Source organism: Rhinopithecus bieti, unplaced genomic scaffold, assembly GCF_001698545.2.
Source record: "Rhinopithecus bieti isolate Rb0 unplaced genomic scaffold, ASM169854v2 scaffold_72086, whole genome shotgun sequence".
Classification (NCBI taxonomy): domain Eukaryota; kingdom Metazoa; phylum Chordata; class Mammalia; order Primates; family Cercopithecidae; genus Rhinopithecus; species Rhinopithecus bieti.
Genome location: NW_016826615.1, coordinates 7,139 through 22,015, shown reverse-complemented (window position 1 = coordinate 22,015; position 14,877 = coordinate 7,139). Strand labels below are relative to the sequence as shown.

At 35.6% G+C, this 14,877-nt stretch overlaps 1 protein-coding gene across 1 annotated transcript in view; it reads right to left on the bottom strand.

The window, feature by feature from the left end:
* LOC108523019 (coiled-coil domain-containing protein 7-like) overlaps positions 1 to 9,535 on the bottom strand; it is a 22,720-nt gene extending 13,185 nt beyond the window's left edge. Inside the window, exons 1-4 of the mRNA XM_017863474.1 lie at positions 9,421 to 9,535; positions 9,228 to 9,290; positions 7,088 to 7,312; positions 2,421 to 2,455 (exon numbers count right to left, since the gene is read on the bottom strand). Coding sequence (XP_017718963.1) covers positions 2,421 to 2,455; positions 7,088 to 7,225 — 173 coding nt within the window. The 5' untranslated portion in view covers positions 7,226 to 7,312; positions 9,228 to 9,290; positions 9,421 to 9,535. The remainder of the gene's footprint in view (positions 1 to 2,420; positions 2,456 to 7,087; positions 7,313 to 9,227; positions 9,291 to 9,420) is intronic.
* Positions 9,536 to 14,877: the final 5,342 nt, after the last annotated feature.

The following is a 14,877-nucleotide window of genomic DNA, read 5'->3' as shown; positions in this document are numbered from 1 at the left end:
TATTATATTATATTATATTATTATATAATATATAATAATTAACCTAAAGCTATTGAGGGCAATTCTATAAAACCTATCAAGCTGAAACAACCTATTTCATCTCATATTTTCCATTATTGTCCTTAGTCTAGGATCCAAACAAAATGAAGTTTTGGCCTTTTCCTGAGCACACTGTATAGATTCTGAACATCCTCGTCTTTGCCTCAAAGCAAAGTTCTGTCCACTCAGCACACCCTTTCCTCACATTTCCCTGTTAAAATCCAACCCAACCATCTTTCTTAAATTAAATGGTACGTAATTCTTAATCCAGTCAGAAATAACTTTTCCTCTTCTTTGATGTAGCTTCTTGGTAATGTTTTATAGAATGCAACGTCTGCATTATACTCCACTTATTTTTGTACATGTCTAGTCAACCCTACTAGACTGTTAATGCATTGAGGGCAATGACCATATATTTGAAGCCCTTTATATCCCATAATACCCAGTACACTGCCTTGCACAGCTTGGATGCTCAGTCAGTGTTTCCTCATTTGAGCTAAACTGAATTGAAATGAATTACAATCATCTTCCTCCTGAAGTTATTACATCAATCCACATTTCTAGGGGAAAAAAAGGCATTTAAGAGGGATTATTTGATATATTCATTCTACGATTTTTTTTAATCTTGATGTCCTATCATCCTCATTCTGTTGTTCTCCATTGAACCCTTCTTCCATTCTATCACTTCCCATTAAAATTCTAAAATGTGACTGACTTATCAGAAAAGTAGAATGAGGGCTGGCAGGGGTAGTAACTCACTAGGTAACATTTTCATAACCCCTCTTTAAGATTTTTCCGAACACCCATGGAAAGTAACTGAGACTGCCTTACCATGTCTTCATAGAGACTAGAAACTCTCTTAAAAATGCTTTTTGTAAGCCTATGTATGTATTTTCTGGGATTTACCAATGTACAAAGAGCCTATCACATTTATCAGCAGCAACTAAATGTTCAATATTAACACAACTTATATCAAAAGTTACCACCTCATGTTCTTCATGGTGATAAACTACTGGCTCTGCAGGATTTTCAAAGGCTATAGGTCACCATGATTGCATGGAAAACTATAGTAGTATTTCATGCTCTACCATAATCTGAGTATGAATATAAGAGCACCAGCCGGACACAGTGGCTCATGCCTGTAATCCCAGCACTTTGGGAATCTGAGGTGAGTGGATCACCTGAGGACAGGAATTTGAGACCAGCCTGGCCAACATGGCAAAACCCCGTCTCTACTAAAAATATAAAAGTTAGCCGGGCAGGGTGGCGGGCACCTGTAATCCCAGCTACTGGGGAGGCTGAGGCAGGAGAATCGCTTGAACTCGGGAGGCGGAGGTTGCAGTGAGCTGAGATCATGCCACTGCCCTCCAGCCTGGGCAATAAGAGCCAGATTCCATCTAAAAAAAAAAAAGCACCATGCTTTTGCTTTATTTCTTCCTATTTCTGCATGATACATAAGTTCCCATTACTGTTGAAGATAATTATTAATAATTTTCCTTATACATTCTCAAAAGCTTATAATGCTGACCATACATATTTAAAATATAAATAAATCAACAATAAGAAACCAACCATAATAAGTTTGCAAAGCAACAAGTGGACCAATGTCTAATTTTCTCTTGGACATTGTATTTAAAACATGTAGTTTTTAGTATATATTTAGTTAGTATTTAAAATATATACTTTTAAATATAAACATTCACTACAAACATTTAAAATGAACATTTTCAAAACTTCTGGCCATTAATCATTACACTTATTACCTAATTCTTGCTAATTCACCTGGGTCTATAATCCATACATATTTAAAATGGCAATGAAGTACATAAATGCATACTTCTAGGTAATTCCTCTTTACTACATGGTAATGTGAATCAAGAAAGTCTGTGAATCAATCATAATATAATAATGAAAGAGATTCACTAGTGAAAACTATAAGATTTAATTGGATGAATCAATCAACTCAATTATATATGTGAATGCATGTACATATATATGTGTGCGTATAGTAACTGAGTTAAAATGGAAGGTAAAAATGATTTTTCAGCAAGTTGTTTATGTATCTAGCTCATGCATCTTGATGATAACTAAGTTGAAAATAAGGGTTAGTTCCTCACTATCTGGAAATTTTAATTGTTGTTGTCAGAAAAAAAAAGTATGTTTGTACATAGACCTGGTCCTTAATTTAAATTTTCATTTAATTTTACTTTTGACTGCATCAACTCTTCAAACTTTGATATCTAAAGTTTCTAACATTTTCTACTTAAAATTAGTTTCAAAGAGTTTTGTGATATAAAATTTAATATGGTTATTTTCATTACTTAGGTATGTGAACTGATAAAGATTAGAAAATGACAGAACAAATTTTAAAACTATTTTACCTTTTTTCAATCAGTCTTCCGCTTTGGGCAGTGATCTGTGATAAAGATAATACTAGATTTAAAACATCAAGTATGCATATACAATGTTTACATTCAGTCATTTAGAAAATGTCATTTAATATGACAATTTTGTAAGATTAAGGTATCGAAAAGCAAAGAAATTATCATATTTTAGCATTGGAAGAGACACTAAAGAAGGAGAGTAGGCCCTAAAATTACACTTGTATTTCTAAATTAAGAGCAAATAAGGTTTTATACTTTAAGTAAACAAAAAAATTTTTTTGAGTGAAAGAAAAGCATGTTTATTAGAGCAACGGAGTACAAGAAAACAGCTGCTCCATAGACAGAGCAGGCCTGCTCCATAGGCAGAGTAGCCCAAAATTTATTTCAAACTTGTCTATTACATAATTATCTAATCCTTTTAAATATTCTTGTTGAAGAATGTATAATGCTAATATTATGCATAACAAACTGTGGAGGTGCTTTTTGTAATTTATCAATTTTAAAATAAGTATACTGAGAATACATGTTCAAATATGTTTACAGAAGTATGTAACCAACAGTGTTAGGCCAGCTGGGCAAGGTAGCTCACAACTGTAATCCCAGCACTTTGGGAGGCCAAGGCAGGCAGATCATCTGAGGTCAGGAGTTCAAGACTAGCCTGGCCAACATGACGAAACTTTGTCTCCACTAAAAGTACAAAAATTAGCTGGGCGTGGGGACAGGTGCCTGTAATCCCAGCTACTCAGGAAGCTGAGACAGGAGAATTGTCTGAACCTGAACCAAGGAGGCAGAGGTTGCAGTGAGCCAAGATTGCACCATTGCACTCCAGTCTGGGCAACAGAGTGAGACTCCGTCTCAAAAAAAAAAGGGCCAGTGGCCTTAAAAGTGTGATTTTTATTAATAAATTACCTCTTGTGAATATAATACATACTTTCTTTCCTATAGTATAAATATTGATTCTAGGTTTTATTCTGGACCTGATTTTCATCTAATTCCGTTTCTTTTATGCAGAGATTAACTGGTTTCATCCTTATTCCCCTGTGGCAAAGACTTCTAAATGGTCAACAAACTAATTTTCTCTTCTTCTTAGACTCAATGTTAGTCTACATTTGTTAATTCCCCCTGTAGTTAAACGTAACAAATAGAATGTGAGAAAAAAGGATGTGCATCTCCTCCAGCCAGGTCAATGAAAATTACTTATGTTTGTCCTCCATATTCTTTTCTGATAGCTAGGTAACTATGCCCAGTGTGGCTCAGGAAGCCACATGTAAGATGGCAAACCTTCCATATGCCAGGATACCTTAACAACCCTGTGGAGCAGAACTCCCTACCACGAACACTGATCTTGAACTTCCTTGAACTATTAACACCAGGAAAGAAGCTTCCATTGTGTTAGAGCCATCATACATTTTGTGTCTATATGTCACAATAGTCACAATAGTTATCCTATATACTAACTAATAAATCACCAATGATTTTCATACAGCCTATGCAGACAACTCCTACAGAGCTAAACAGGGATGCAAACTAACAGTTACATAGGACTTCATGATACACAAAAACAGTTCATAAGCATTATCTCATTATACCCTCACAGTATTCTTTTTTTTTTTTTTTTTTTTTTTTTTTTGGAGACAGAGTCAGAGTCTCATACTGTCATGCAGGCTGGAGTACAGTGGCACTATCTGGGCTCACTGCAACCTCCGCCTCCCGAGTTCAAGTGATTCTTCTGCCTCAGCCTCCAGAACAGCTGGGATTATAGGCACACACCACCATGCCTGCTATTTTTTTTTTTTTTTAGTAGAGACAGGGTTTCACCATATTGGCCAGGCTGGTCTCCAACTCTTGACCTCAAGTGATCCTCCTGCCCGCCTCCCAAAGTGCTGGGATTACAGGCATGAGCCACTGCACCTGGCCACAGTATTCTTATAAAGTATTATCATCCTCCATTAATTAAAAGTTTATAGATAATTATGTATAGTTCCTGACAGAAACAATAATAGTTCTTGCCCCTCCCTCTGAATTAAAAAAGACTATTATTCTAATAAACAACCTCAAAAACAGATGCAAAACAAAAGGAACTACTTTTCCAACTTGTCATTATGACATACATATGACAGGCCTTTTGTGTAATATAGTGTCCAGTAGTAGGAGTTTCAAATATTTTTCCTTTACTTGTAAATTTTAGGTGTCTATTCCCAAGAGCAAAGGGTGATAAGGTGGCTTCCCTGTGAAGCCCAGACCCAAGAGTATTGAGGCCTTCCCACCTCAGATGAGAAAGCCTGCTCTTGATACTAATAATATCACAGCTCCACAGCCAACCAAGGGCACTATGATACCCAGGAGAACTCTATCAGCAGAAAAAATGAAATTAATTTATAGTTACAATATACACAAAAACCTTATTAATTATGGGATCAATAAAAGGGAAGAATACATCTACCCCACTGATGCACAATTATCCTCTTTACAAACAGTATCTTACATGTTATTCCTTTACCCAGAAATTTTCTTTTCCAAAAATTGAAGACCAAACTGCTTGATTTAGCATTCGATTCAGGAATTTTCACAATCTCATACTTATCTATTAATACTCATAATAGGCAGCCTCTAAAATGGCTACCAGTGATCCCTGCTCTTGGTGTTCATGCCAGTGGTATACCTTTCCCTTGTGTGTGAGCTGGCGCTAGTGACTACTTCTACTTTTAATGAACAGGATATGACAAAAGTGATGGAACGTCATTTCCAAGATTAGATTCCCTCTCTGTCTCTGTCTCTCTGTCGATTTCTCTCCATCTATGTCTCCCTATATCTCACTCTGCCTTTGTTTCCATGTTGTAAGCTACATTATGGAGAGGCCCCTATAGCAAAGTACTGATGTCTCAAATCAATAGCCAGCAAGAACCTGAGGCCTAACAACAGTCATGTGAGTACATGAATGAGCTTGGGAGTACATCCTTCTCCAGTTGGACCTTAAAATACATACAGCCAAGGGTAATGCCTTGGCTATATCCTTGTGAGAGGGAACTTGAGCCAGAGGACACAGCTAAGGAACATTAGGATTCCTGACCTACAAATATTCTGAGATAGTACATGTTTGCTGTCTACACCACTAAATTTTGGCATAATTTGTTATGCTGCAAAAAATAACTGAAACAGTACTTTTTGTTTCTCATTTATCTTTTAACCAGATACATTTTAGGAAATGGAGAAGGGAGAAACAGTGTTTCAAGCAGAGAACAAAATAGGCAAAATACTTAAGGTTACAGAAAACACCATATGTTCTAACCCTAATCTGGGAGGCGGAGGTTGCAATGAGCTGAGATCACAACATTGCACTCCGGCCTGGGCAACAAGAGAGAAACTCCATCTCAAAAAAATAAAAAGAAAGAAAGAAAGAAAGAAAGAAACTATAAAGCATCCTTCAGAATAGCATCAAATAGATTTGTTGTAACCTTGGCAAAAATAGTTTTAATACAGTGATTGAGAAAGAAGATTACAGTTAAATTACTATAAGAACATGGACAGTGAGTATAAACTTCTATTACATCAAAATCTCCAATAATGATATCTCCTGTTTCACTATTACCAGAACAAGCCATCTGAATACATGACATTATATACATCATCTATGCAAAGAATCTAGCATATAATAGACGTTTAATTAATGAGTGTTAAGCTAGATACACAAGAATACAGATGTGTATTGATCTATATATAAACCCACTAAAATTAGAATCACTTATGTGAAAGCAATATGATGTTTTAGCTACTGTTCTGCTTAGGTTCATTTTACTATTTAATCTAACTTTTTCTGTCATATATTAAAATCTTTGTTTTGGATTAGGAGATAAATACTGGGAAATAGAAAACAATAAAGCTTTTAACAAAGCAAGTTTCAAATGCAGCCATATAGACAAGCAAAGAAGATATCTTCAGATGTGATTTTGGAGCTAGAAAGACCTGAATTTGAAATCTAACTCAATATTACTCACTCTAATGTGGCATAGCTAATTTTTTAAAGTTTTGGTTTCATCCTCAAAATGGAGGTGCTAATAGCTATTTTATGGTCTTGTGTAAATGACTAGCCCATATACATAGATATAAAATGACTAGCAGATTTTATAATAATGGCAGATATAAAATGACTAGCAGATTTTATAATAATAGCAGCTATAAAATGACTAGCAGATTTTAAGTTGTGCTGCTTCTTTTGTTCTTTGTCTTAAAGCAGCTGACAGACAATCCTACATTTCTTTAAATATTTTATATTCAATTTAGTGTACCTTACTCCATTTATATACATGACCTAACAACTTTAATAATTTTTATTGCCCTCAGAGAAACTATCTTTATTATTTATCTTTCCAGGAAGAAGTTGAGGTCGTTCACAATAAAAATTACACAAAAGAGAAGGTAAAAATAAAGGACTCAAATCTCAGATGCTGATGTGGTCATTCAAAATCAGTATATATTTAAGTCATAGTTTAGTATTCAAAGATAATAATGAGTTGACATATCCAGAAGGTAAAGGGAAAAAGTAAAACAAACCTAAAACAGAAGCATGATTTTTTAAATAACATATACAAATGAAGTAAATAATAATATAAAAGACAAAGTTCTCCCAACATATACTACTGTCTCCATTTTGGTTATTTCCTCACCTGTGGATATTCTTGGATTTTATCACTTGCCCTCTGTCCACCTGAATCTGAAACCAGTGATTTTCTTGTTTCCTTCTCCAATGGTATAGTTTTTGAATCTTCACCTTTAACTTCTGTTTGACTATTACCCACTCGCATGGTTGTCTCAGTTTTCCCCTCACTTTTAAGTAACTTCCTCTCTTGATTTAGGAAATAGTTAAGTTGATGCTTAGCTTTTTCAGCTTCCTGTTTTTAAAAAAGTACCAGTTTATTAAGCATTTTCTGATATTTTCCTGCCAATACTAAAACATTCAGGAATCTGCATATATTTATGCCTACATGATTTCTCAACTCATTTTTACTGAGTTGAAGTGAGCAAAGGTAAGCTATTGGTATAATTCATACTTTAATAATTCCACAGTTAAAATCAGAAGTTGTGAAGAAACCTCTTCCACCTTTGATGGCTATTTTATACCCAGGAGTTTCTCCTGGCTGTTATTTTAAGGCTCTAATTATTATACAAGCAAAATAAAATTCATTTAAGGTATATATTATAAAACTGATAGACTATAAGAAGGATAATTAGCACCTATAATATCAAAGAATGAAATAAAATGTGGAAAACAATTTATTTATTCTGGAATAAAATTCTCCTCAAAATGTCACTTTTATAATTTTATTTAGTCATACAATTAACTTACTTATATAAAATAATATATAAACAAAAGAAAATTCACAAATAATCTCACCTCATAAAGAAAATTACTATTAACATTTTGAGATATATCCTTTTTAAACTTTTCTAAATATAGCTAGTGTGTGTATATATATACACACACTACATATATATACACACACATATAAACACACTATATACACATATATAGTGTATGTACATATATATATATATATATACACACACACACACTAGCTATATTTAGAAAAGTTTAAATATATATATACAGGGTTTTTTGCAACCTCCAGTCTCCTGGGTTTAAGTCATCCCCCCACCTCAGCCTCCCAAGTAGCTGAGACTACAGGCCCACACCACCACACTCAGTCAGTCTGTGTATTTTTAGTAGAGACAGGGTTTCACCACGTTGCCCAGGCTGATTGCCAACTCTTGGGCTCAGAGTGATCCACCGGCCTTGGCCCCTCAAAGTGCTGGGATTACAGGCATGAACCACCATGCCCAGCCAAATTTTTAAAATGTTTATCTAAATTGGGTCATACTATACATACTCACATATTATGCTCTTTTCATTAAATAATGTCATAGATATGTTTCTATAACAATAAATGTACATTTAAATCAGAATAGGTAACAGAAGTACATTTAATAATATACCATAATTGTCTTAGCAAACTCCTTATCAATGGACATTTAGATCATTTCAAAATTTTTGCTATGAAAACATATGACATTGTACATACTTGTGCAAACTCTCTGTATACTTTTTTCTTCTTTAGGACAAACTTTTATGTCTTTTCTGTCTCCCAGAAAAGACATAACAAATATCTTTCATACTTCTATTATCAAAAAAATGATGAATATATCAATTCATACTTTTTTGATAATAGAAGTATGAGAAAAGTTGCTCATTTCAGTATACAACCACAAATAATACATATTTCTGTCCTTTATATTTTTACCAAGATGGTAGGCAAAACAATTTTATAATACACAAATATACTTTTGTCTATTCATTTATGAAATGTTTATAGCTTTTTTCATTTCTTACTGTATTATTTAACTAGAATTTTAAAAAGAGTGGTAAGAGTCAACATCTTGGTTCAACTGAGTTTAATTGGAACGCTTGCAGTATTTTACCTTTAAGTATATTGCTTATCAGCTTGAAATACATTGTCTTTTTTTCTTTTCCTTTTCTTTTTTTTTATACTGCAACCATGACAGATGAAGATTGCCTTTATTAGCTTAAGAAAGTTTGGTTTTCTTTATATCTCACTATTTTTGGTAAGAATGAATATTAAATTTTATTAATATATCCCTAATGCATAAAATGAATATAGTTTAAACTTGGCCAAACAGTAGAATATGTAGACCTCTTAGCTTACAAAGTAAAAATTATTCATTTGAAAAGTTCTTTGTGGATATTTTCTTTACTTGTTAACAATGTTGAAGAAACATGACATCCTTTACCTGTAAAGCCTGTTTCAATTGCTCCTGAAGGACTTTGTTCTCAATTTCCAGACGTGCTACTTTCTAGGAAGTAACAAGCAGGAAAACGGTGTTTACTTTGGTATTTTTAATTAATTTAGTTTTACCGGTATTACTTTTCTAAAACCCATAGATAGCCAAGATAAGATTTGAGCATAGACATTGAACTGCACACCTCTCAGGTGTAATGATGGATAATGCCTGAAGCTAAAGCTTCCTCTTGATTTTTCACAGGCAAACTGAGCATGAATCGGGGAAATTACAATTGCAATAAATTAAACGTTTCATTTCTCCTTTCCTCTAGGCCTGAAATATTTAAAAGAAAATTTCAAATTTTACTAAAAGAAGAACTTTTACTCTTAACACAAAATAAACATTGTTCTGGCTTTGTGCAAATGAGCAAATTCTGTTTCACATGATGTTCCAGGAATTCTCCATCAAATTAAAGACACTTTGAGGACCATATTTAGAGTTCCCAGTTCTGCTTCTGATATGACTGAGTTCCCACTGGACAAATGCTGCCACACATAACAACCGTAAACTCTGGACTAAATACAAGTATCAACAATAGGAGAACAATCAGGAGTAGGCAGATTTGTTAACTTATTTTATTTTATTTTATTTTATTTTTTAGAGACAGGGTCTTCCTCTGTTACCCAGGCTAGAGTGCAGCAGTGGGTTCCTAGCTCACTGCAGTCTCAAATTCGTAGGCTCAAGCCATCCTCCTGCCTCAGCCTTCCAAAGCATGGGGATTATAGGCATGAGCCACCACACACCCAGCCAAGTGTAGGTAGATTCTTGAGGGAAGGTGACACTTGGAGGAAGGGAAGAACTCTAGGTAAGATTCTCATTTTGTCGTTTTAGTTTGAGGGAAATTCCTATCTGAGCCATTCAAGGTGCCTAATCACTGATTTTAAAACCACCAGAGGACAGAGTTCAGGACAATTCAAGCCACTGGAAAGGTTAGAGGGAAATTGTACAAAGAAAAGAATATAAGATAGGGAGACCCAGATTCTTTGTATAAATTCTACCCAAATCTCCACCTGACCCCTGAACCACATATGCATAAAGCAGACTAAGCAGCCTAGCAAAAGCTAAAAAAAACTAAAATGCAATTTGAGCTGCTACCTAAATATAGAATTTACATTTTGAATCCAATAGTATTAATTATATATTAAAGAAAAAAACAATAACAACCATCAGAAGAACATAACATAATCTAGGGTTTCAAGAATATGATATTCATAATTGCCAGGAGATAATTTAGAAATACTTGACATTTGAATAAACAGAAAAGTGAAACTAATTCTTAAGATAAAAGACAATGAGCAAAGAGTGATCCCAAGCAAGACAATCCAGATTTTAAAATTCACATATGGATGTTTAAAGCAAGTATAATAAAAATGTCCAGTATAAAGGAAAATATGCTCATAATAAATAAAAATATGGAAATCTTGGCAGAGAAATATAAACTATAAAAAATGCAGGGCCACACCTATAATCCCAGCATTTTAGGAGGCTGAGTTGGGAGGATTGCTTGAGGCCAGGAATTCAAGACCAGCCTGGGCTACATAGCGAGATGCTATGTCTATAAAACACATTTTAAATTAGCCGTCCATGGTGGTACACACCTATAATTCTAGCTCCTTGAAAAGCTGAGGCAGAAGGATCATATGAGACCAGGAGCTCAAGGCTGCAGTGAGTTATGATCCTGCCATTGTACTCCAGCCTGGGTAACAAAAATAAGACCAGGTCTCTTTAAAAAAAAAAAAAAAAAAAAAAGTCAAATGGAAATTCTGGAACTGAAAATCGTGATATCTGAATTTAAAATTTAATGTATGAGCATAAGAACAGATTGAATCTGATGACAGTGGAAAAACTCAAACCACTTGAAAATATATCAATACAAAATACCCAATCTAAATACAAACAACAAAGATTTTTTTTTAACTAACAGATACTGAGGCAACTGTGGGATAAAATCAAATGTCTAATATGTAACCATATTCCATAAGGAAAAGAGAGAGAGGAAGTGGTAGACAAAATATTTTTAAAACAATAATACATTGAAAATGTCCCAAACTTGGTGAAATTAACATACTCAACACCTTCAGTGCTGCCCAAGTTGATATTTACAAAGAAAATCATGCCCACACAAAAGCCAAACTGCTGAAAACCAAAGAAAATGAAAAAAAAAAACAAATAACAGTGGCCAAAGAAAAATGACATATTATACAAAAGGAAATGATGATTTTAATAATTGCTTCTCATCAGAATAAACATGAAAGCCAAGCAAAAAATAGAAAAAAATATCTTTACAGAATAAATGTCCCTTTTCTGAAAGAAAGTTATTTTAAGAAACAAAAGAAATCCCTAAATCTACATTTTATTCTCATTGAAATTTGAGAGAACATAGCATCTATAAAACAGAAGCACGTGATAATGGGAACAAAAGTAAACCTTACAACAACTGCACAAGAGATTTCAATACATGACCAACGAGCTGCTGAGGAAACACGTCCATAAACAGGCACAGAAATGCAATAAACCATGGGATGGGACTAAGTAACTTCAGAGAGGAAGTTGAACAATCCAAAGACGTAGCCCCTACTAAAGCAGAACTAGAGGGATAAACAGAAAATAATTAGAAAGAAAACATTAAGACCCTGATAGTGTTCTCTGACTGATGCAATCCTAAATTAGGATCGCCTGAGATTTTTAAAGAAAGCAAACTTTTTTTTAACTTAAAAGTTCAAGAGGAAGTGAAAAGGAAAAGGTTGCTTACTTTTGAGAATAAGTTTAGAAATCTTATAATTAAATGGAAGACATATCTCATACCACAGAACAAACATAAACATAGAAGCCATGATGAAAAAGATAGAAGACTTAAAACAGTCAATCTAGAAATCATAATATTCAAATACGAGTTTCAGCGGGATAAAAAGAAGAAGAAAGTTAAATGATGATGAAAGAAATAAGAAAACTTCCTTGATATAGATAAAAAAATTTGAGATATAATAAAATTTATACATTTCAATGAGAAACAAGAGCAAGTAGTAAGGAGTCTAGGTACCAGACAATATCAAACTACTAAACTTGCTGGAACCATCAACTCAAACTTTACATGAGATAAAAATGATATTCTACCTTGTTTAAGCCATTGAATTATACAGGGTCTCTTTCTATAGCAGCCTAGTCAATATTCTAACTAATAAAGATGATAGAAAATTAAAATCACGAAACAAATCTAGACTTAATTGAATTTTATACACAGGGAGAGAGAAAATACATACCCCACTGTGGTAGACTACAAATGGCCATAAATTCTTCACAGTAGCTCCCATAAAAAGATACAATCTATTTCCTCACTTCTTGAAACTCAGCTGGCCTAATTCTTGTTTGGGCCAAGAGGATACAACACAAATGGCACTATGAGTGATGTGAGCTTAGGCCTCCAGAGATCTTTCTGCTTTGTTTTGATCTCTTGCTACTAGGGATCCTTCTTTAAACTACCCAGAGCTAGCATCCTGGAGGATAAGAGACCAGAAAGAAGTCCCACCTGTCCCAGATGTCCCAGCTGGAATGTCAGACATAGGAATAAAACTTATTTTGCACATCCAAACTAAGCTGAGCTGCCCAGCAACTATGAGAAATAATGATTCTACTGTTTTAAGTTACTACGTTTTGGAATAATTTGTTATTTAGGAAAAGCTAACTGTTATACCTAGAAGTAGAAAATGTGCATTATTTTATGTCATTAGGACACTTACAAAAATTGAATATTGTGTTGGATTATTTCCAACAATTTTCTCCCACTCTATACATGCATGCAACTCTTACCTCTGAATATGGACTGGCCTTATGACTTCCTTACAGAATGTGTCCTCTCCTTAAAAAGTTAAAAATAGGCCAAGTGTGGTGACTCACGCCTGTAATCCCAGCACTTTGGGAAGCCAAGGCAGGCAGATCATAAGGTCAAGAGATCGAGACCATCCTGGTCAACGTGGTGAAACGCCGTCTCTACTAAAAATACAAAAATTAGCTGGGTGTGGTGGCGCCTGCCTGTAGTCCCAGCTACTCAGGAAGCTGAGGCAGGAGAATCACTTGAAACTGGGAGGCGGAGGTTGCAGTGAGCCGAGATCGTACCATTACACTCCAACCTGGCAACACAGCAAGACTCCGTCTCCAAAAAAAAAAAAAAAGTTAAGAATAGAACTAACATATAATCCAGTAATCTTATTGTTAGGTATATACAAAAAAAGGAAATCAGTATATTAAAAAGATATCTGTACTCCCACGTTTATTGCACCACAATTCAAAATAACTAAGATTTAGAAGCAATGTAAGTGTCCATCAACAGACAAATGAATAAAGAAAATGTAGTACATATACATAATGGAGTACTATTCAGCCAGAAAAAAAGAATGAGATCCTGTCATTTGCAACCAGAGGTCACTGCGTTAAGTGAAATAAGCCAGGCACAGAAAGACAAACTTCACATGTTCTCACTTATTTGTGGGAGCTAAAAATCAAAACAATTAAACTCATGGAGATAGAGCGCAGAATGATGGTTACCAGAGGCTGCAAATAGTAGTAGGGGGTGGAGTGCAGTGGCAATGGTTAATGAGTACAAAAATACAATTAGAGAGAATGAGTAAGATCTAGTACTTGATAGCACAACAGGGCAACTACAGTCAACAATCATTTATTGTACACTTAAAAATAACTAAAAAAGGACCCACAGACCCTCTGAAGGAAGCAGACAGCTCCTGCAGGACCTGGGAGACACCCCAAATACTGTTAGTGCCCCATGCGGAAGTGGGAAAGGGAGACCCTCCTCTCCTGAACACACACTCTCCGCTGGAGAAACAGAAGTTCTGCTCGCCGGAAAAGTTTCCAACCTTACTTGGAGCTGAGTCCATTTAGAAAGCCAAGTGAAATATAAGAGTAGAGGAAGCAGCAGAAAAGCCCTGGGAGCTCACTGGGTCCCGAAGCAGGCCATTCCTGCCTGGAACCACAGGGATCCATTGGGAGGACAGACAGAGAAGCAGGGGATAAAACTCCACAGGGAGAAGGAAATCTCTAGCTGAACTTTGTAACAATTTGAACAGGGCAAGAAGCCTCCTAGCCAGAACTCAGAGGAAGGCACAAATCCGGTGTGCAGACTCCATAGGTTGGGGAAGAACCAAGCACTTTTCTTTTGCAGCTGTGAGGTAGACAGCTTGGGGCAAGTTTTCAAGCCCAACTCGCCCACCATCTGGAAACAGACTCAAGGCTATTACAGAAGAGGGTGGGAGTGAGACCGGCCCTTCATTTTGGGTGGGAGCTGAGTGAGCCCTGTGACTGCCCACTTGGCCCGACATCTCTGACAACCTGACTCAGCAGAGGCAGCCATATCCTCCTAGGTACACAACTCCAGTGACCTGGGAATCTCAACCCCATTCCCCACAGCAGCCACAGCAAGACCCACCCAAGGAGTCTGACCTCAGCCACACCTAGCCCTGCCCCCACCTTGCCCTGCCCCCACCTTATGGTCCTTCCCTACCCACCCTGGTAGGGGAAGACAAAGGGCACATAATCTTGGGAGTTCTAGGGCCGTGCCCACTGCCCCTTCCTCTCCATACTACCATAG